At 53.2% G+C, this 21,313-nt stretch overlaps 2 protein-coding genes and 1 long non-coding RNA gene across 6 annotated transcripts; 1 reads left to right on the top strand and 2 right to left on the bottom strand.

The window, feature by feature from the left end:
- Positions 1-758: 758 nt before the first annotated feature.
- LOC122219782 (gametogenetin-binding protein 1-like) lies at positions 759-7,286 on the bottom strand. Of its 3 annotated transcripts, XM_042938468.1 has the most exons (7): positions 6,000-7,286; positions 5,219-5,337; positions 4,667-4,764; positions 4,311-4,458; positions 3,256-3,395; positions 1,300-1,446; positions 759-1,026 (listed from the first exon to the last, which is right to left on the bottom strand). In XM_042938468.1, exons 1-7 carry the CDS (start codon positions 6,464-6,466, stop codon positions 976-978), a joined length of 1,170 nt encoding a protein of 389 aa, XP_042794402.1. In that variant the 5' UTR covers positions 6,467-7,286; the 3' UTR covers positions 759-975. The 3 variants fall into 3 exon arrangements, with proteins under 3 accessions (XP_042794402.1, XP_042794403.1, XP_042794404.1); XM_042938469.1 differs by lacking the exon at positions 1,300-1,446 and having other exon boundaries at positions 6,000-6,589; XM_042938470.1 differs by lacking the exons at positions 1,300-1,446; positions 3,256-3,395 and having other exon boundaries at positions 6,000-6,613.
- A 181-nt stretch (positions 7,287-7,467) lies between these two features.
- BAK1 (BCL2 antagonist/killer 1) lies at positions 7,468-14,446 on the top strand. 2 transcript variants are annotated; one of them, XM_042938473.1, is made up of 6 exons: positions 7,468-7,977; positions 9,981-10,081; positions 11,079-11,214; positions 11,559-11,702; positions 12,818-12,998; positions 13,118-14,446. In XM_042938473.1, exons 2-6 carry the CDS (start codon positions 10,012-10,014, stop codon positions 13,220-13,222), a joined length of 636 nt encoding a protein of 211 aa, XP_042794407.1. In that variant the 5' UTR covers positions 7,468-7,977; positions 9,981-10,011; the 3' UTR covers positions 13,223-14,446. The 2 variants fall into 2 exon arrangements, with proteins under 2 accessions (XP_042794407.1, XP_042794406.1); XM_042938472.1 differs by lacking the exon at positions 7,468-7,977 and adding an exon at positions 8,988-9,090.
- Positions 8,184-15,636, bottom strand: LOC122219785. The gene is made up of 3 exons (XR_006202541.1): positions 15,429-15,636; positions 11,542-11,649; positions 8,184-9,490 (listed from the first exon to the last, which is right to left on the bottom strand). It is a non-coding gene; the product is annotated as an uncharacterized LOC122219785 (long non-coding RNA).
- Between the last annotated feature and the right edge of the window lie 5,677 nt (positions 15,637-21,313).

The following is a 21,313-nucleotide window of genomic DNA, read 5'->3' as shown; positions in this document are numbered from 1 at the left end:
CACCTCCTGGTATCCAAACTGGGCTTCGCCCTCCCTGATGCTGTATCCCTGAAAAGCCAGGTATGAGGGTGTGCCCTTCCATGGCCGGTAAGGGCACAGGATCGTGCACCCCCAACTCAAGCCTATCCTTGCTTCTGGGATTTAGAGTTGGGTCTTCTAGATGTCGGGACCTCCCTCTGACCAGGATCCCCAGAGGCACCTGGCAGTGAGCATGGCACAGAGGGGCCATGACCAGGGGCAGCAGGTTGAGGCCCTACCCCCCACCCCTGTAGCAGGGGCCCTCCGGCATCATCCCAGGGCCTCCTACCTGTCCCCCAGCCAGCCCTCCAAGCAGGTCCCCGTGGTCCCAGGGCCGCTTTCCTGGCTTTGTCCCTGTGCTGGTTGGGCAGGAAGTTCCTGCTGGAGAATTCCCGGATCCTCCCCATGAGGCCACAAGCCTGGCCTGGGAACTTAGGAGGGAGGGAAGTCAGGGATGCTCCTACTAACAGGGTCTGGTCTTGTGGGAGCAGGGGCTCTCCTGGCATTCTGGGCCACCAGTCCTTCCCCACCCCCAGGGCAGGTGCGCCAAACCTCTTGCCCTCCAGCTCACATGCCCCACTGGGGCCCCTCCACTGGAACCCAGGACTCTGCAGTTGGGGCTGCCACACTGGGGACTAGACTGAGACCCTGGATAGCCTTGAGCTTGTGAGCTTGCTCCTAGCTTGAGGATGAGGCGGGAGGGGGGGGGGGGAGGGTTCCACACATAGCCAAGGAAGCCAAAAAGTCAAAGTGGGTTTTATTACTATCACAGGCCTGAGTCTGATGGGTAGGAACATTCTGCTGGGCAGGCCCACCCTGCAGACACATGGATTCCATTTATATCAAGACCCCTTGGCCCCAGGGGCTCCTTGGATGTGCGGTCAGAAGAGGGAGGCTAAAGCTGTATTCGGGTTGAAGGGATCCGGGAGCAGGGCAGACTCGGGGCCAGCACCAGCTTCACTCTGGAGGCCAGTTTCCCATCTCGTCCATCTCCTCCAGGAGCAGGTGCTAGGGGGCAGAAGTGGGTGAGAAAAGGTGCCTCAGCATCTTTGGGCTCTCCCTTCCTGCTCTGTACCCCCAGAACATTCCTTCATATCCCCAGAGATAAGCACCCTGAGGCCATGCCAGGCCCTCCCTCATATTCGCCCAGCTGGCCCCTAGTCCGCCAGCCCTGAGCCACCTCCCTCCCACTGAATAAGGGACCCTTCTCCCTCCAACTTGGGGGGGATCCTTGGAAGCCCCAGAAGTCAGGCACCCCAGCGAACCTCTCCCTTCCCTCACCTCTGTCCTGGACACCACACCAAGGGGGGGCTGCACCCTTCCCTCCAGCCTAGGGTGGTGCTTCAGCTGCCTCAGCACCCCTCCCCTAGGTCCCCAGCATTCCCCAAAGGCTGGGGGGCGGCTTCCTTCCCCCTCGGCTTGGTGTCCCTGAGGACAGATAAGGAGAGAGTGGGGGACGGTGATGAGGATAGGACCCTTGAAACACCCACAGGAGGAAGATATTCCTGGGGCAGCTCTGTCCCCAAAGCGAGGACTGAGCTGGGACCCAACTTGCCACCACCCAGAAACTCCCTAGGGCCCCCCAATTCTGCTCAGGCTACCCCCTGGACTGTGGCTCCTGGCTCAGGGGTGGTTCTGGAAGGGAGAGGGAGGAGAAAGGGGCGGGAAAGGTGATGAGATCCCTTTAGTATGAAAAGGCGAAAGCAAGAGCCCCTGCCAGAGCTGACCAGCTGTGTACTTTAGGGTGAGATGCGCGGCCTTGTTCCCCACAGCACACAGGGGCTCCTGTAACTCAGGCATGCGGGCTTAGGACAGTGAGAGGGCTGCCCCTCAGTGCCTGGTGGGCATGCGCTTCTGGTATTCATTCCCCCAAGGAGGTAAGTCATATCCGTAACACTGGAGTGCCCTTGGCGGCTGGCAGGCAGCCCCTCTCCATCTTGTCTGATCCTTCCACCAGTGTCCCCTTCCTTACAGGAAGCCAAAGCCTGCATTCAAAGTCACAGAGCAAGTCAGTGCTGGAGCAGGGCTTCAGCTAAAGGCTTTGGCCTCTGAACCTGACTCTCTTTCCTTTACTTTCCCACAAAAGTAAACGACACAGACCATCAGGGGCCTATGTCCACCGAATGAAAGAACGGGTTGATGAATGAATGAAAATTAACTCAAAAAGGACATGGACACATTTTTTTCCACAACAGATTCATCCATGTGCACTCAGGAGAGTCTGGGACAGGCCTGACCTCGAAGGCCAGTGTCAAGGAAGGTGGGCAGTGGGTGGTCCTCGGTGTGACACAGACAGGTAACCTATATGTGTGTTTGTGGGAGTAAGTGTGGGCGTGAATGGGAGAGAAAGCAATATAATAAGGGCAACATTATGTGAATTACAGATGTACAAGGAAGACTTAAAGCCACCTAGACAAAACGCCTCATCGTACAGATGAGGAAACTGAGGCTCAGAGAGGGGAAGAGACTTGCCCAAGGCCACACAGCAAGTGAACGGCAAAGTTAAGACTCAAAAAAAAAAAAAAATGGACTTTTAGGGGTGCCTGGGTGGCTCAGTCAGTTAAGTGTCCAACTTCATCTCAAGCATAATCTCATGGTTTGTGGATTTAAGCCCTGTGTCGGGCTCTGTGCTGATAGCTCGGAGCCTGGAGCCTGCTTTGGATTCTGTGCCTCCCTCTCTCTCTACCCCTCCCCCGCTTATACTCTTTCTCTTTTCTCTCTCAAAAATAAATAAACATTAAAAAAATTTTTTTTAGTGGGGGCACCTAGGTGGCTCAGTCGGGTTAAGCGTCCAACTTTGGCTCAGGTCACGGTCTCATGGTTTGTGAGTTCAAGCCCCCTGTCAGACTCTGTGCTGACAGCTCAGACCCCGGAGCCTGCTTTGGATTCTGTGTCTTCCTCTCTCTCTCTGCCCCTCCCTCGCTGGCACTCTGTCTCTCTGTCTGTCTATCTCTCTCTCTCAAAAAATGAATAAACATTAAAATTTATTTTTTTAATTTTAATGGATTTTGGGACTCTCTCTCTGATGAGACTGATGGAGAGAGACTGACGGAGAAGTGTGTGTATGCACAGGGCTTCAAGGTCCTACTCAGAAATACCACCACCAAGAAGGGATTGTGCCTTCCCTACCCAGACAGTGGGAGGCTGGAGTCAGGGCCAGGAGCCGATGGAGTGGGAGGCCCCGCTCTCTCTAGTGCCTTCACACAGGGGGTGATGGTCGGGACAGGCCAGGCCTACCTGGCCGTCCACAATGCCTGCCTCCTCCAGGGTGATCTCTGGCTGGGTCAGCAGCTCCCGGCCCTCATGACTGCCCATCTTCCAGAGGCGGGACTCCCGTTGTACTACCAAAAGCTTCTTTAACTCCGACTCCACGAAACCTGAGAGTCAGAGAGATGGGCATGGGACAGGCAGGCGGCTCCGGCTCTCCAGACCTCATCCCAGCCGTGTGCAGTCCCTGGTCACCCCCAGCCCCAGCCCTTATGTTTTCCATTAGCTGGAACCAGCCAGATACTACCCGCCCACCTCCCTGACTTTGCCAGCAAACTCACTTGCCAAGCGCTCCCTCCCACCTGCATGAGTGTGAGTTTCTTCCCCTCGTGGGGAGAGCGTGCAAGGGGCAGACATCTGCCTCCACTCTCCACCAGCCACAGACTCAAGAGCAAGGATCTGGAACTACCCAAACTGCCTAGGTTCAAATCCCAGCTCTGCCACCTACTACTGTGTGACCTTGGACAAGTTACTTAACCTCTCTGTGCCTCAGTTTCCTCACAACGAAATAGAGATTAAAATAGGACCTACCTCAGAGTTGCGAAGTGGTATTTCACGAAAAGTGCTCAGAAGGGGGTCTGGCCCATAGTAATGGCTATGTGAATGTCAACAATGATCATGTGATGTTATCATGTCATATCACTACCACTGAGTCATCTGTTCACAATGTCTGGGTAGCGCTGGGGCACCGTCAACAGCAGGGTGTGATGGGAAAATCGGGGATGGAGATGCCCACTGAACAAGTTAGAATTCTGGGTTGGGAGTGGGTGATGCTTCTGGAGCGCAAGCCGTAGTCACAATCCCCACCTCACTGCCCCCCCAAACCTTGAGAAAGGAGGACTCTAGCTAGACCTAGCCTGCAGCTCCTGCTGAGCCACCCACTGGTCCCCCTGCAACCCCTTCTCCAGTGGTCATCTTAGGTCCTCTGGTACCACCTGGTGGTAAGAACTGGTATCACACCTATGAGTCAGGGCCAGAGTGGAGCCCCCTTGGCCTGAGGAGGGCAGGTTGGGCGCCACACTTACCCACTGTATCTGTTGACCTAAAAGTCTTATGCAGCGGTGACTGCAGGGTGACAATGCCTGGGACACAGACCTTGAATGAGCTGTCCTCTTCCTCCATTTCCTCTTCCTTGCCTTTCTCCTCATCAGGCAAGCCTTCCTTGAGAGGAAACTGAGGGCATGCCGGGCCACTGAGCAGGTGAGGATGACAGGGACCCAAGCGTGCAGCCCCACCCCCAGATAAAACAAAAAGCAGGAGGGAACCCACCAGGTTACGAGGGGTTTGCCCAAGCCCCAAATCCTGGGGCCCAGCCAAATGCGAGGAGGAGCCCCAACCAGGCTTCACCCACCCCCCACTGCCCCAGCCTGGTTCTACAGACCTTGGCGACGGCTGATTTCTGAAGCTGCTTGTACAAGGTGAGGAGGCGGCGGTTCCAAGGAGTTGTCCCCACCTTCGAAGAGGCCAGCCTGAGGTCTCCTATGAAGGTGCAGTGTCACTGACAGGCTGACAGGAACAAGGGGCAGCCCAGGTCCAGGCCCAGGCCCAGGCCGAGGAGGGCAAGGGCACTGAGCAGGCTGAAGTGAGGGGGAGGTTCCCTCATTTTCTTTAGCAAACACCTACTATGTGCTCAGCACAGTACCAGGCACTTTGCAAAAGACAGTTCATTGACTCATTGCAACTGCCCTCTGAGATAGATACTGTTATGGTCTCATTCCTCTCAGATGAGGAAACTGAGACACAGAAGCGGGGAGCAACTTGCCACTATCACACGACTTGGCATAGGGGAATGGAATGGACTCCGATCCACGCAGCCTGCCCTCAGCATTCCCTCAGACTATCCTGTGTCCTTCCAGGCCCCACACCCCTGAGGAGTCTGAGGTACAGGATCTATTTCTGGCACTGGCCTGACACCTGTGGCCACCACACTCACCATCAAGCAGACACTCCTTCTCCTCCTCCCTGGTGAAGGTCTCGGGGCCGACCTCCAGTGGCCCCATGGCCCTCTGCAGGCATCCTTGCTCCAACTCCAAAGCTTGGGCAAAGTGGCCCCTGATCCCAAAGCATAGTCAGATGGGGGTAGCAGGTGGAGCCCAGACATGTGGCAAAGGCTCCCTAAACCCCCCAAAGTCCCCAAGGGCCCTCCTATAGGCCCTGCTCAGCCCCCTCCACCCTCCTGCCTCCAACAGTTCCCTGCTGGGCCTTTTGGGGTCCTCATCGTACAGGGGGCTATCTTCCCTTGAAGGTAGAGTGAGGAGGAAGGTGGGGAGCAGAGGGGGAGGTGGGCCCTTTCCTCACAGGGAGTGGTGCCAGGTCCACACGGGAGTGGGAATGAGGAGGGAGAGAGTGGGGAGGGAAGGCAGGGTGGAGTGAGGACCAGGAAGGAGCTGGGAAGCCATGGTGGCCTGGCTCACCTTGGCACTCTCTCGTCCCAGTCCCCAGCCTGTCTTTCTTCTATCTTTGGCCTCCACCCACATCCCCTGACTGGTGGGAAGACCCACCCCATCTCTGCCCCCCGCCCAATACTCTCACCCCCAGGCTCCTTCCCATCCTTGATATATCTGTCCCTCCATCAACCCCCGTGCCTTATTCCAGTCCTCTACCCATCTGAAGACCCACATTCCCGGGCCTTCCTCAATTGGGGTCCTCCCATATCCTTGCCCCAGTACCCCCATCCCAGGCTCCCGCCCGCCATCCACAGCCCGGTCCCTCACCTGTCTGAGGTCTCTGTATCCCCGGAGGCCTCCCCTACCGCCTCCTCCTTCTCTTCTTCCGTTTCCTCTTTTCCAGACAGGTTGCCCAGCACCTCCTGGCTTCTCCTGGGCAGGACAGGCTTCACCTCTACACCCTGGGCCCCCACCCTCAGGACTTCCATGGGGGTAGGGGTCTGGGCCCCTGTGTCCCCCATCCCTAGCCCCAAGGGGTCCTGCCGTGGCAAGGCCACAGACAGCATGTAGGGTAGTGTGGTGGATGGCTTTGGCTCCTTCCTCCCCACCCCTCCATGGCGGTTCATCACCAATGGAGTGGCGGCTTGCTCTCGCAAGGGGCATGTCCGACTCCCTATCGGGGTCTTGTCAGAGCTCTTTGGGCTGCCCTTGTTCCCCACCAGGCTACGGAAAAAGCGGAACACGGAGGAACGGCCCAAAATTCGGGATTGACGGTTTGGAGCTGGGGCCTCCATCCCGAGAGAGACCCTGACTCGAAGGGTGGGGCCGTCACAGCCACCCCACCAACTGCTTAAGAACAGGAGGAGTTTTCAAATTAAAACTTCCAGTTGGAAACTTCCAAGAGTTCTAGAAGGCAAAGGCCGGGGGTGGCGGGGGGAGGGCAGGGGAGTGATGGGGAGTCTGGGAAGAAGACATGGTAGAGGGGATTCGTTGGGGGCAGAGAGGGCAGGAGGTCGATGAGGCAGGGGGAAAAGGTACGGGAAGGCAGACTGGAGGCTAATGAGGTGGCTAATGAGGCTCCAGAAGGCATGGGGGTGGGGAGCAGGCAGAGGAAGCTGGGGGTCCTTGGACTGGGAATGGGGCAGGGGCTTTTGGGGCCTCTGCACACAACTCTCTCCACCTGGCTTGTCTTTCAAATCCACTCCTCACAGCCAGACAGTGTCTATCCTCCCTCTTTTCTTGCCTCTCAGCATCCACTTGCACATCCTCAGGTGGTACCCATGCACCCCTGTTTTCATCTCTGTTTATTTGCCTGTCACCTTTAGGATTTCAAATCTCTAGAGACCACCAGGGTGCCTGTGTGCCCGTCTTAATTGCACGTTGAATCTCAAGTTAGTATTATTATTTCCCACGACACCTATAGACTTGATTATAAACCCAGCTTAGTGACCCTGTGAGTTCCTTAAGCCCACTGAGCCTCAGTTTGTTCGTCTGTAAAACGGGTGCAGTGGACAGCGTCTACTTCCAAGAGTTATTGAAAAGATTCAGTAAGAGCACCTGAGTGGCCTGATGGGTTAGGCATCCAACTCTTGATTTCGGTTCAGGTCATGATCTCACAGTAGTGAGATGCAGCCCCACATTGGGCTCCACGCTGAGTGTGCAGCCTGCTTAAGATTCTTTCTCTCCTTCACCCTCTGTCTCTCCCCTGCTTGCGTGTGAGTGTGTGTGTGTGTGCACGCGCGTGCATGCACACCCCCCCCCAAATAAATTAATAAAGCTAGTACCATACGTTTAAAAAAAAAAAAAAGATTCAATGAGAGAATGGTAACTAAAGTGCAAGGCACACTGTGGTGCTTAAGCCATCCTGCCTTTTTTATTGGTATTGATTCATGAAAGAGGGTAAAGATCAAAGACCGGGACTGGGAATCAGAAGTGGGAGAAGGGGAGCCTTGCCACCTGACCGGGGCCAAGTGTAAAGGGTGGAGCACCTCCTCTGCGGACTAGCCCAGACCGACCCTCAGGCTATAGGCCCTTCATCAGCATCCGGCGGCCACACAGCGACTTCCTCTAGAGGGAGCTAATTGGAGCCGGGAAGAGCCGGCACGTCTAGGATCCGGGCAGCCTCGCGGGTCCCTAGGGCCAAGCTGGGGCAAGCAGAAGCCGCGTCCAGACATCGGGACTGTACTGACGCCTGTTCCAGGAAGCTGGGCCTGGGCACCCGACCCCCAGGAGCAGCCGCTGGCCCCTCAGGATCTCTGGCCTCGGCCCTGTGAGCCATCCCGGGCCTGGGCGAGGGTCCTGGCAGGTAAGGTGGGAGGGTCTTGCCCATCCTCCCGGCTTTCGGCAGCCCCAGGCCCAGGGGGTACAAGGAGCCTGCAGGCAGCCAGGTGGGGACAGGGAGGCCTGGAGACTTGCCTGGGCAGCTCCGCCAATGTCTGCTGGGGGCCTGATCCAGCCGGGGCTCCCTCTGGCTTCCCCTCAGACAGCTCCCCCATTGCCCTTCCTGTCAAATCGGGTGCCAAAGAACCAGGTCCTTTAGCAGTCTGGGGCGGGGTGGGGTGGGGGGTGGAAGTGGAGATCGGAGCCAAGGTCAAGGTCAGGGAGAGAACTTTCCTGGTGCTTCCTGCTGCCCTAGGAGCCCTAGACTGGGTCTGCAGCCCAACCAGGCATCTCCCCCTGGGGAATATTCTAAGCCCAGCAAGTAGAGAGCAATGGACTCCCCTTACCAGGAAGTCAGGCCACTTGGATGAGGGCAAGGGTAGGCCCAGGTCGGCATAGGCCTCTGGCCCTGGGGGCCATTCTGATGTTTCACCTACTCCCCAGCAGTGAGCCCCTGGGGTAGCGGCAGAGAGAGTTGGTGGTGCAATCAGCAATCTCCTGTCCTGCTGTCCTGGGGGTTCCAGGTTTCGTTCAGGGACCAGGGGAGAGGGAACGGCATCTTCCGGAAGGAGCAGGGATGGGGGCGTGCCAGGCAAAGATCTGTTTCAAGCTGGCGCCCAGGGACAGAGGAAGGGAGGGTCGGGCTTCTCCCTATCCCTGCCCCCAGTAAGTGGAGGGGTGGAGAGCCTTCCTCCACACCTTCCGGAGAGCTCTTGCCTTGGGGCACTTTCGAAAATGGCCCCAGGCCCGAGAGGCAGGAGGATAGGGCGGGGAGGAGGGTAGTCAGGTCCTCCCTGGGAGGAGGAGGTGGCTGTGCTCGGCCCAGGGTGGGACCGGGCCTTCCCCCGAGGTAGGAGGAAGGCCACTTCCCCCAAAGAGTGATGGAGGCAGCTTTGGGGTGGGTATGAAGGGGTGAGAACTGAAAGTGAAACAGCTCACGTCCAGGAAATACTCCCTCTGTTGCGGGTTCACAGAGCAGATCAGGGCTGTGGCCAGGATTGAGCAAAGAGGAAAACTGGGGCCAGGGACAGGACAGCAGGTATGTGGTGGGGGTACATGTCAGGTGGGGGGCGGGGTGGGAGAGCTGTGGAGAAGACTTCCTCAGCTCACGGCAAGGCAGGAATGGGAAGAGCCAAGGTAGGATGTAAACAGGTGATCTTGTCTTGAAAGGGTACCCTCTGAGGTCCACAAACTGGAAAGTAAATCTTATGCGAGTATTGAGCGTATGAACTCATGGAAATTCAGATTACCACCCTGACTCCCTGAGTGGCTATGTGGCCTCGGGCCCCAACTTCTTGGTGCCTCACTTTTCCCACCTGTAAAAGGGGCATGATGATGCTTACCTTGCTGGGTTAATGTGCATTTTCAGTGTCTGACACCCCTGGGGGAGCAGTAGAAGTATACCATAGGTGCTCAGGAAGTGTTCGTAGCTAACAGGCCTGAGTTGGAAAACAGGGGTGCACTGACCAGCCAAGGGGAAGTGGGACCTCCGAGCACAAGTTTCACGGGTCATTGGCTAGAAGGTGGTAATCCTGTGGTAAGGGTGTGCTAGAGAGGGTGCAGGAGGCCCCAGGAGCAGCAGAAGGAACCCCAGCCTCTGCAACCAGCCTCATTTACCCAGGAGCGAGGTGGAAGAGGACTTGAGACCCACGAGGGCACTACTCCAACCACCCCTCCCCAGGGCCCTGGCTTCGGGGTCCAGGTCCCTAGGTACAAATCCTGACTGCCTTGCCTTTCTTGCTCTCTCTTGCTAGTGAAATGCTCAGTAAGTTCTGATTCTGCCGACAGACTCCACAGGGACCCAAGGTGGTGAAATGAGACTTGGCTGGAGCTAGGATGGAGGGGTCTTTTGGGGGAGTGGGGGACCCTCCCCCTCATCAACAGCCCCTGCCCGTCCCCATCTCTGCTGTCTCTCACTCGTCCCCACAGGCTAGCGCTGCCCTCCACTGGGACCTGAGAAATGGCATCCGGGCAAGGCCCAGGTCCTCCCAGGCAGGAGTGTGAAGAGCCTGCCCCGTCTGCTACTTCCGGTAAGGGTCTTTCTGCCCTCCTCCCCCATCCCACAGCCACCAGGGCTGTCTGAGAGGATGGAGAGAGCAGGAGTGGACAGGGCCAGGCCAGACTTACAGGCAGGCTCTCCTGCCCCCGTTCACTCACCTTGGGTAAAGCAGAAAGCATCTCCCCACCCAGTGCCGGTGTGTGCAGGTGACCTCAGAAGCTGGAGTGCAGTCCAGGTTAAGCCCTGGGAGTGGGGAGGAGTCTGGGCCTGGGGTTGGGGGGCAGAGGCTAGGAGAGGCCTGGGAGTGAGCATGAGGTGGGCACCACGCCATCTCAAGGGAGAGGCAGGAGGGGGGTGAGGAGAAGAATGAAGAGTGGGGCGTGGCTATTCTATTCCTACCGTAGGAGAAAGAAGGAAGTTCCTAGGCTTATCACCCCGGCAGCCCTGCTGACTGGTGAAAGCGATTGTTATGACTTTGGGGAGGAAGTAAGATGGCTGCCTTTCTTCCCTTTTCCAAGGGGACCATCAAAGGGCTGCGATTCCCAGCCCACTACAGACTGCTCCCTGGGCTTTGGGTTCAGTCCCCTGTATGTCACCGTGTCCCTATGTAACTCTTCTGGACCCAAAGCTGCAATTCTAAATTTTGTTTCCCACATTCCCCGAGCCATAAGGGCTACCCAGCCTGTACACACTAAAACTCAGGGGCCCACATGCCTGGGATTATGTCCTGGCTCCACTGCTCATTCTTGACTGTGTGACCTTGTACAAGTTATGTAAACACCCCGTGCCTCAGCTCCCCACCTGTACACTGGGGTGTTCGTCTGCTTCAGAAGGCTATTATGAGGCTTCAGTGAAACGTGCTAGAAAAATATCCTATACGCGATAAGCACTAGTTGTTAACTAAGGGCTGGAGTAGGGACACTTCTGTTCACGGGTGAGGACAGCCGAGGCCTTGAGGAAGAAAGACCCATCCACAAAGCATGGGGCCGTCCAGCCCTTCCTCCCTGACTCCTGGCTTTGATCCTCAGAGGAGCAGGTAGCCCGGGACACCGAGGAGGTTTTCCGCAGCTATGTTTTTCACCGTTATCAGCAGGAGCAGGAGGCTGAGGGGGCAGCTGCGCCTACTGACCCAGAAATAGTCACATTGCCCCTAGAACCTAGCAGGTGAGCAATGGCCCTCTGGGCCCACGGGGATATCTTCAGGGAGGCGGAGGCTCACATGGGGCTGCTGTGCAGGTCCTGGGAACTGGGGAGACCCTTTTTATTTGGGGCTCCCCCTGCCCCTGCCCCCCCCCTCCCCCCCCACCGATCAGGGATCTTGGACCCTTTATAGAATATGCCTGTCCTGTGATCCTGTGCTCTGCCCTCATGTCTAAGAACACGGTCAGGAATTTCCAAGGAGGGGTCCACAAGGCCAGGGGCATCTTGGGCAGAACCCCTTCTCCCCGAGTCCAGGCCCCAGCCCTGCCCGCCCTCTGCCTGCTCACCTACCTGCCTCTTTTCTCCAGCACCATGGGGCAGGTGGGTCGGCAGCTCGCTATCATTGGGGACAACATCAACCAGCGCTATGATTCAGAGTTCCAGGCCATGCTGCAGCGCCTGCAACCCACAGCAGAGAACGCCTATGAACTTTTCACCAAGATTGCCTCGAGGTAGCCCTGGCCCCGGCCTCTGTGCTGTGCTGTCACCCCCGCACTGTGCCCTGCCAGTGGGATGGGAGATACACGCTTCTCTGTCAGTGTCAAGAGACATGTGCACCACCCCTTGTCTGCTGTTGACTCACACATGGCCTCGGGCCCTGTCTTTCTCTCTCTGGGCCCCAGACTCCTGGGCCCCAGACTCTGGGCCCCAGCTCCTCTTTGGTATACAAGCTCACAGCTCTTGTGAGCTTGGGCACTCGGGACTGTACCAGATAGATCAGGACTATAGAGATGCCGGAGTAGGGATGTCCCCAGAGCTCCCCAGCCCAGCTGAGACACAGCTGGCCTTCTGATCTGGAACCATATTTCATACCAAAAATGGTCAGATTGCTAATGTCCTGGAAATGGCTTCCCTTTGCTACAGGGTGGCGTCCGAAAGGCCATCTGGTGTGGTTAGAGAGCCCACATGCCTGGGTCAAATCTCAGCTTTGCCACTTACTGGCTTTGTGAATCTATGGCCCTCAGTCCCCACGTCTGTAAAATAGAGGAAAGACGCTTAGAACAGTGTCCGGACTTAAAGGTGTCATCTGCTGTTACGTCTGGGTTAGGAGTCAGCGTCGAGGTGACTGAAGCTGGGGTGAAGGTAGGAGGAGGCGACTGATCTAGGATTAGCGCCCAGAGCTGAAACATCCTGCCCCTGTCCTTCGAGGCCTCCCCCACTCCACTCTGATTCCAGGTCCTGTCCTAACCTCCTCTTTGTCCTTTTCTCTCTGCCGTCTCTCGGGCTGCCAGGCCAGCAGCAACACCCACAGGTAATCTCCCTGCTGCTTCCGTCCGCTTGCTCTGCCCTCACTGCTCTCTGCCCCTCTGCACTTGCGGCGCTGGGGCCACAACCTGGCGGCAGCACCCCGCTCAGACGCCCTCTGAGTTTCCTCCTTTCACAGAGATGCAGGTTCTTCCCAAACTGAGGCCAGGCTGGGGCAACCTCTGCCACCTTGAGTCACAGCTAAGCCATTTTGCTTTCCAGCTGGGAGTGGGGGGGGTTGCCACCGGACGGTGGGAGAGGAGAAGCAGGCTGAAGGGCCCTCTGGGGGTCTCCACTGACGATATCAACACTCTACCTGCAGTCTATTTGAGAGCGGCATCAACTGGGGCCGAGTGGTGGCTCTCCTGGGCTTTGGCTACCGCCTGGCTCTACACATCTACCAGCACGGCCTGACCGGCTTCCTGGGCCAGGTGACCAAACTGGTGGTCGACGTCATGCTGCGTCACTGCATTGCCCGGTGGATTGCGCAGAGGGGCGGCTGGGTAAGTGCCCAAGTGTCGGCAGCCTCCTCCCTGCTGCTGGGGCTGCCTCTCTCCCAGCCCCACCCCAGCCCTGGAGTGCCTGTATGTGCCGTCAGCCCTCTATCTCTGTCTCTTGGCAGGTGGCAGCCCTGAACTTGGGAAATGGCCCCATCGTGAACGTGCTGATAGTTCTGTCTGTGGTTCTGTTGGGCCAGTTTGTGGTACGAAGATTCTTCAAATCATGACTCCCAGAGGGGCCCTTTGGGGTCCTAGCTGAGACCCCTGCCTGGGCTTCAGCCAAGCCGTCTCCCATCCCCCCCTTCTCTACAGGGGTCCCCCCTCAAGAATACAGAAGCTTTAGCAAGTGGACACTCCAGCTTTGGGAGGGCCCCTGCATGGGGGTCAGTTAGGCTGCCAGGGGTGCCCCAACATTGCATGGTGCTAATGGGCCCCCTCTCTGGGCCCCATCCTGTCAGAGAGGGGCTATAGCCTTCTTCCTCAGCTCTCTGGGACACCCTCAGCCCTATCTATTGGGCACTGGGGAGATTCACATCTTGGGGAAGCAAGAGGCTAAGAGTCACTCTCCCCTCAAAATTTTTAATGGTTATATCTTTATGTAATACCCTTGGAAGGACCCTCCCCCCACCCATTCCCACCACTCTCCCCACGCCAGGAAGTCTGGGTGTGGGAGTTAGTAGACCCTGTGTTCCCCAGGATTCAGCTAGGTGTTCTAGAAGGTCAGAGCTTGATTGCTGGGCCTGGAGCCCAGCCCTGGCCCTTCCTAAGCTCTCCCGCTGCTCCACTCCCCCCCACCCCATATCACCGTTGCAGTGGACTCTCAGGGATTCTGGGCCTCAGTGTGGGGTAGAGATGGAGTTGGGGGTGCAGACCAGAGCTGTCAGAACCTCATCAGCAGCCCCCAAGCCCCCCTCCCAAGATCCTCAGTTCTCTCCCCTCCCCTCACATATTACCACTTAAACCCAACCTATTCACTACAAGTGAAGCCCACCCTGCCCCCATCACTCCAAATAAGGAAGGAGGGGTCTTGGGTAAGTGGAGTGCTGAGGTTCCCTCCTTGCCCAGACTACAGAATTTAGGACTGGTTTGTTATTGTCAGGGAAAGGGGGTAAGGAACTCGTCTTGAGGTTTCTGAGAAAAGAGTTGTTAATGCCACTAGGAACCCTGGGGTTGGGATCTTCCCTCACGGCCTGGGCACAGTGTAATCCGGGGGTGTGGATGGGGAAACTGTGAATACTTGAACTCTACACCCCCCTGACCCCCCACTCTCCACACTCCTCACCTGCCTAAGCCCCTCCTGTGGGTGGGGTGGGAATGCCTTGTCTATCTTGCACAGTCTAGGGGTTTGGGGGTAGATTAAGCCAAATGCAGGGAGGGGATGCAGACGGAACCCACTGGCCAGCCCCCACCTTCTGAGTGTGTCTGAAATAAACTGCAATCTCTGATTCCCATTTGGTAATTTTTATATCCTCTGCTACCCGTCCCTCCGCCAGGCTGGATTGGGGGAGCCTGGGCGAGCCTCACACTTACCTGGTTTATTACTGGATAAAAGCTCATATTAGGCCTCCAGAATCAGGTAGAGGGCTGGGTGTGGTTTTCCCAGGCCCCAGCCCCCTACAAGGCCTAGGCCCCTCCCCACCTTTCCTAGCCCCTTCTCCAGGCACTTCTCATCTCTTTGTGTCCCAGGCAAGTTTCCCACCTTTTAGGAAGTTGGGAGACTCCAAGTTGCTGGGCTCTGGCTGGTAGAGCCTCTGGCATATGCCTGGGGACTCCTAGAGGCCACCTTAGGCTTGCTTTGAATGCCTCTCCCTGGGGCCTCCATCCATGCTGGCCCAAAAAGCCCTTCACCCCCACACCTGGCTCTGCCTGGGACACAGTGTCCCAGTCCTCTCTTCCCCATGTCCCCCACAACCAGCACACACAGGGCTTTTGATTCCAGGAATTTTGTGCTACATAGGAGTCCCTATGGGAAAAGGCAGCTAGGAGTAATAAAAATAACAAGCACGGGGGCGTTCAAATGTTCCAAAGTCTTTCCAGTCCTGGGCACCCTGGTCTGTGTTTCTGACACCTTTCCAAAATGGTCACGTGCAAGTCCTAAAGGATTTAGGGGCTTCACTTGCACTCCCTGAGGGGGTCTTGCCAATCCCCTCTCCCTTCGGACTTGGTCTTCAAACAGTCCAAGTACAGACTGCACCCTTGGATATCCCGCCTCCCTGCAGCTGGAAGGGTGGTGGCTACAAAGCAGCCTGCAATCTGCAGGGAAAGTTCACAGACAACCTACACCGAACACATACTACGAGCCAAGCCTTATGCGGAGAATTTATCATCCACGCCCAATCAGTAGATTTTATAGCTGGTGACCTGGGGGATTGGGAGGTGGGGCTGGGGCTTTAAACTCCCAACTTTACAGTTATATAAAGGAAACTGAGGTACCTGCCCAGAGTCACCAGGTAGAACGGGCGGGAGCTGGCACTTGCCACCAGGGTACTGGCTCGAAGTTTTACGTAGAAGCCGCCCAGGTGGGGAACGGGGCCGTTGGTCTGCAGCACAGGCCCGCCAAGGGGTCAGCGGGGAGGGGGTATAGCCTTCCCCTCTAACCCCCGCGCGCAGCCGCCGCACCACCGCCCCAGGGCTCAGCAGACCGCGGAGGTGGGCGGGCTGCCCGGATTCAAGATGGCCGTCGCCGCACCGAGCACGCCAGCGTGCCCTCTGGTGGGCGGGGCCCCCGGGCGCACCTCCCCACTGGGTTTTGAGAACCGCTGGAAGACTTTCATTGGAAGAAGGCGGGCTGGCAGTGGCGCGAGCTGTGGTGGTCTCTGCCCCTGTAAGGAAGGAGTTGGAATTCTATCCTGTAAGGCATGAGGAGCCCCAAAACGTTTGGCTGGAGTCTACCCTGGTCCCCTCCACTCCACCCTTTATTCCGCCAGAATGAAGTTTCCAAAACCGAAATCTAAGTGCATTCCGGGGTTGCCGAAAGGAAGGCGTGAGAAGTTGGGAGGCATAGGATAAGGCAGGGGTTTATGGGGGTGCAGGGGAGCAGATGGATTCCGCAGATATTAAGGAAGTTAAATTCTCAAAATGGTGGTTCTTCTGAAATCGTAGCTTCGTTTCCATCAAAGAGGTCTAGATTCCTGAGTCTTTGGGGCCAGTGATTTGGGGCAGTCCAGCCCCGGGAGAGAAGCGTGTTTGGGTGTCCTCTGCTCAGTTGTGCGGTGTGGGTATGAAATCCACCTTGCCTTGTACCCAGCATTTCCCTGCCTCCCCGCCCCACCCCACAGTTTACCTTCATGTGTCTGCTAGTTTACCTCGTCTGAAAAAAGTTTATTTCAGGTCACTAGGTGTCCATCCAGACAAAATCCTTCCTTTGCCCAAACCACTCAGTGAACTGAATAAGTTTTTATGACCTAACCATCTGAATAGCTTTGAAATAAATTAAAATTAATTCATTAATTAAAATAAAACCACCACCATATTCTGCTCCAGTTGTACCCACCTCAGATGTAAAGGCCCCGATCAAAGACACTTGTAAAATATGGATTTAATTCAATCTCTAATCCTGTGTGTGTGTGTGTGTGTGTGTGTGTGCGCGCGTGTGCGCGCGCGCGCGCGCGTGCCTGACAGAGAGGGAGAGATGGAATGGAATTACCAAAGATTGCTGGAAGTGTCCAAAGGTCAGGAACCAGAAAACCAGCAAACCCAGCTTCTGGGGCATGTTCACCAATTGCTGGACATGTTAAAAAGGTAAACACCAGACTATGGCATATCAAAGATGAGGGGGAGGGGAAATTCAGCCCACCGGATAATAAGGGAACAAAAAGCAGTGATCTGGCCTATTGAGCATAGGACAGGTAGCAGATCCCCAGCAAACTGTATGAATGATCCAGTAGAGGGGCAGCGTCACAAGACCAAGGTCAGGTGATGAACTAATATGAGCAGAAAACAGACTTTTCTGAGAAAGTCACTTAATAGCTGAAGGGGCTAAAGCCACAGAATCTCCCTCCACCTGGAGTATGGGATTTGGCAACCAAATGGAGGGGAGAGCATGAAGGTGTGCAAGTGACATCTGAAGAGTAACATTTGAGTAGGCGTCCATTGTTGAAATCAACATGCAAATCAGAAGAACTCTCTGCTCCACTTATCTCAACTCTTGCTTTGCAATCTTGGAATCATTCCTGGTGCCTAATGCTTCAACTTTTCCCAGCTTTGTCTAAGAACACAGCAGGAAGACAGTTCTTTAAAGTTGCCTGCTTCATCACATCACACAGTGAAACTACTTCGCAACATTCAGACTTCTGTGATGATTGGCCCCACACAGGCTGCACTCACCAACCTTCTCATGTTTGGATCTGACCCCTTTCTCACCTGACCTCTGACTTTACTGAGAGCAACTTCTCCAATTCATGTCTAGCAGGCAGTGAGGCTTCCTCTAGAATGGGATCATTTTCTTGGTAAAATTCTCAGGTGGACCACACCAGGGAAAGATGGGGTGAATTTGGCACCGTCCAGCATCTCTGAATTGGGGGTGTTGTGAATCAGAGTGCAAGGGAAGTTCTGGGTTGGGCTTAGAGATATGGGTTCCCGTGTTTACTGAAAAAGAACGAGGTTTCTAGGAGCCTGAGTAACAATGCTGCTGGCCTGTGTGAGAGAAGAGTTCTGTGTAGGTTCAGAGCAAAGTGCTACCCTAGTGAGGGTGTGGGGAAATCCCTCCTCCCCGCCCCCCCCCCATTATATAGTGATATGTAATATAGTGTATAACATGTAGTGTATAGTATATGTATAGTATATAGTATATATGTATATAGTATATATGTATATAGTATATATGTATATAGTATATGTATAGTATAGTGTATAGTATAACATGTAGTGTAATAGAAGAGACTGTCTTCATATGGACTTAGAATCCTTAACACATCCTTTAAACAAAGATATAAATACCGTATCCACATTATTTCCATTTTTTAAAAGATATCTCTATGCCCGACGTGGGGCTCAAACCCACAACCCCAAGATCAAGAGTCACTGCTCCACCAACTGAGCCAGCCAGGCACCCCTATTTCTATTTTTTAAAACATTAAATCATCTCAAAACCCCATTGTGGACAGTGGAGGGATCAGAGTGAGGAGAGGGATTCCTCTCCAGAGAAAGTCGTTTGTCTTCCGTCTCACAAAACGCCTCCTGGATATGCCCCGTACCCATTACACTTAGAAGAAAGAGAGACCCTGGGATTTCTCCACATTAATCTGAGTTTTCGGGAAATGCTGTAGTGGCAAAAAAGGAGAAAGGAGGAAATGAACATGTGTTGAGTTATTATACTTATGACAGATGTCTCGTTTGGCTGTATAGCTCTCTAAGACAGAAATTACTATTCCCATTTTACAGATGAAGAAAAAAAGTATACTAAAGGAAGAACAGGATGGTATAAAGTAATGGTTAGTTGCATCATTCACTCTAACATAAGTGTTATTTTTGTTACTTTGCATAGATAAATAATATAAATTAATACATTTATTAGTTTTGTTTAAACCAAGTTTTACATTTAGAAGGACAATTATCAGACTTTTCTTTAGTTATAGGGAAAAATCAATAAGATGATTGTAGAATTATGGCAAGAAAAATAGGAACAGAAAACACTTTATTCTACCACCACCTCCAGGAGGAAAATAGAAATGACTAAAAGTAAGTCCAGGGGCGCCTGCGTGGCTCAGTCGGTTGAGCGGCTGCTTCAGCTCAGGTCATGATCTCGCAGTCTGTGAGTTTGAACCCTGCGTCGGGCTCTGTGCTGACAGCTTAGAGCCTGGAGCCTGCTTCGGATTCTGTGTCCCCCTCCCTCGCTGCCCACCCCCCCCCCCCACTCATGCTCTGTCTCTGTCTCAGAAATAAATAAACATTAACAAAAATTTTTTTTAAATAAAAAAAAAGTAAAGTAAGTCCATAATGTTACTTCATTTGTGTAAGGTCAGGAAAAAGATTTTTGAAGACTGAGACAGTCTGTGTGTTTTTTTAATATGTGTATAATATTTAAAAGAAGTTGGCATGTTAGAGAATCTGATAGATTAGTCTTGTGATTTCAAATTGAATTATGTAATTTATCTTAGACTTGTAATTTGAAGCTGAAAGGTATCAGTAATTTGATTATGTTTGTAAACAGTATTGAAATCTTTAAGATAACTTGATTTGCTACATTTAGAAGCTTGAATTATTAGGCTTATGAGAGTCATTTACATGCTTAAGGTTTTTTCTTGTTTGACTTGTAAATTTGCCCTATGAGGAATTTGAGTTGCTTGAAAAAATCCAGTATATTAAATTTATAAATGTAGTTTAAATATGTAGGAGAATTTAATTAGCTAGCTTTGTAAGTGGCAAGAGTAATGTTCAAGCAAATTTAATATGTCAAGCCCATGGGCTAATTGAACATTAATCAAGGAACAAGTTATTGCTTTTATTTTTATACAAAAATTACAAGATTTCTAAATAGAACATCCAAGTTATGCAAGTTAAACTTAAAAACTTAAAGAAAATCTGTTTGTAAATTTACAACTTTAATTAATTGAAAATTGATTTAAACATAAGCAACTGCAAATAGTATAACTGAACCCAAGTTCATCTGCCTGATGCGTAGCAAAGCCAAGCACTGAGACGTCCAGTACGCAGCAAGGAAATGGCTTGAGAGGCAGCAAAAGGAGGAGACAGAAGAGACTGGCTCAAATCTGCCTCCTTCAAGTCAGAGTAGAATAAATTTTTATAATCTTAGGGGTTGGGATTACATACATATCGATGCAAACAGCAGGTAAACTCATGAGTATTCATGAGGAAAGATGGAGCATGTGCACTGAGCACACGTACATGTAACATACATCCCATGTTCACTTTGGGGTGGAAATGTAACATTACAATGAAGCAAAATTTGGCCCCTGATGTCAGGAGGTCATCTGTAGGACAAGAGGGGTTATGCACATGCTCTGAAAGCCGGTATACACTGGATGGGATCTTGGGCTTATTATCTCAGGGACAGAATGCAGGCTAGAACCGTATCAGTGACCTTCATTTATGTCAGTCCAGCCCTCTATGGACACAGCTAGTGGGTTTGTTAGTGGGATCTGTAAAGAAATAATAGCTGATTAGGGAGAGACAGGTCTCTGAAAAACAAGCTTTAAATTTCCTGTTAGTCTTAACCTCATTAATCCTATGGGGCACATTTTTATTCCCCCCGAGTTATGATCATTCCTCATTCTTGAAGGAATTGGGACAACGATCGCTTTGGCTACTTCCTGCTGGAAAAGTGTGCAGTTTCAGGGTCTGAGGGATGAAACAACTTTGTACTTTGTTGGAAATATTCCCTGGTACTTGGCTTAATATGTACATTCTGCATGACCAAGATATTAGTTCCTTCTTTGGACATTTTGGAGCAACATTGGAAACCACACTTGATTAGTCCAATTAATAAATGAAAAGTGATGAGGGCAAGCTGAGGACAAAGCATATGCTAGCAACCACCCCCCCCCCCACCCCCATATGAGTGACATTCCTCAGGCACTCCTAGCTGCCCAAGAACAAAGGAAAGGACAGAAAACAAACGGTTAAAGAGTCTCCATCAGTTTACAAATATCTTAGTAATATTACAAGAAAAGGGCAATTTTATCAACAGCCGAATCTCCAGGAACTTTCTACTGTTTGAAGAATAATGCTTTGCTAGAGGGAAAAACAACCTTAGCTTGACAATAGCTAGACCTCCAGTAATCTGTGAGTCTTCTTTAGCATATGGAAATCGCTTTAAGAAACTTCCTCTTAACTTTACTTCCCCCACCTCCACAGTGTATAGCCAATCTTCACAACCCTAGTGCAGTTCTTTCTGCCCATGGGTCCTGTCCCCATGCTTTAATAAAATCACCTTTTCTGGGGCACCTGGGTGGCTCAGTCCATTGAGCATCGACTTCGGCTCAGGTCGTGATCTCACGAGTCGTGAGTTCGAGCCCCACATCAGGCTCTGTGCTGACAGCTGGGAGCCTGGAGCCTGCTTTGGATTCTGTGTGTCCCTCTCTCTCTGCCCCTCCCCCACTCACACACAGTTTCTTCTCTCTCTCTCTCAAAAATAAATAAAACTTCAGAAGCATTAATATAAACACAGCAAGTTGTGTTAGCAGTGGCATTCTACCCTGTTCTGGAAGAATATGGTCCAAAGCAATGTGTTTAGCAAGCACTACCTTGGCTAACAGATTTACTTTCTTCTTGTTGGGCAACAATGGCAAGAACAGTTTTGTTGGCCAACTAAAAATGTTCTCCCAAATGAATACCAAGATCCATCCTTTTGATAACCA

The sequence above is a fragment of the Panthera leo genome, chromosome B2, assembly GCF_018350215.1.
Source record: "Panthera leo isolate Ple1 chromosome B2, P.leo_Ple1_pat1.1, whole genome shotgun sequence".
In the NCBI taxonomy this organism is placed as follows: domain Eukaryota; kingdom Metazoa; phylum Chordata; class Mammalia; order Carnivora; family Felidae; genus Panthera; species Panthera leo.
Note: the sequence above shows the minus strand (reverse complement) of the source record. Positions and strands in the feature narration are given on the sequence as shown.

Coding starts and splice junctions, on each gene's coding strand:
- LOC122219782 (XM_042938468.1), bottom strand. CDS start 6,466: ATGGAGGCCCCAGCTCCAAACCGTCAATCCCGAATTTTGGGCCGTTCC. Junction 5,338..5,999: donor GATACAGAGACCTCAGACAG/GTGAGGGACCGG, acceptor CTTTGGGATCAG/GGGCCACTTTGCCCAAGCTT. Junction 4,459..4,666: donor AGAAATCAGCCGTCGCCAAG/GTCTGTAGAACC, acceptor GCATGCCCTCAG/TTTCCTCTCAAGGAAGGCTT.
- BAK1 (XM_042938473.1), top strand. CDS start 10,012: ATGGCATCCGGGCAAGGCCCAGGTCCTCCCAGGCAGGAGTGTGAAGAG. Junction 11,703..12,817: donor TTCACCAAGATTGCCTCGAG/GTAGCCCTGGCC, acceptor CTCTACCTGCAG/TCTATTTGAGAGCGGCATCA. Junction 12,999..13,117: donor TTGCGCAGAGGGGCGGCTGG/GTAAGTGCCCAA, acceptor GTCTCTTGGCAG/GTGGCAGCCCTGAACTTGGG.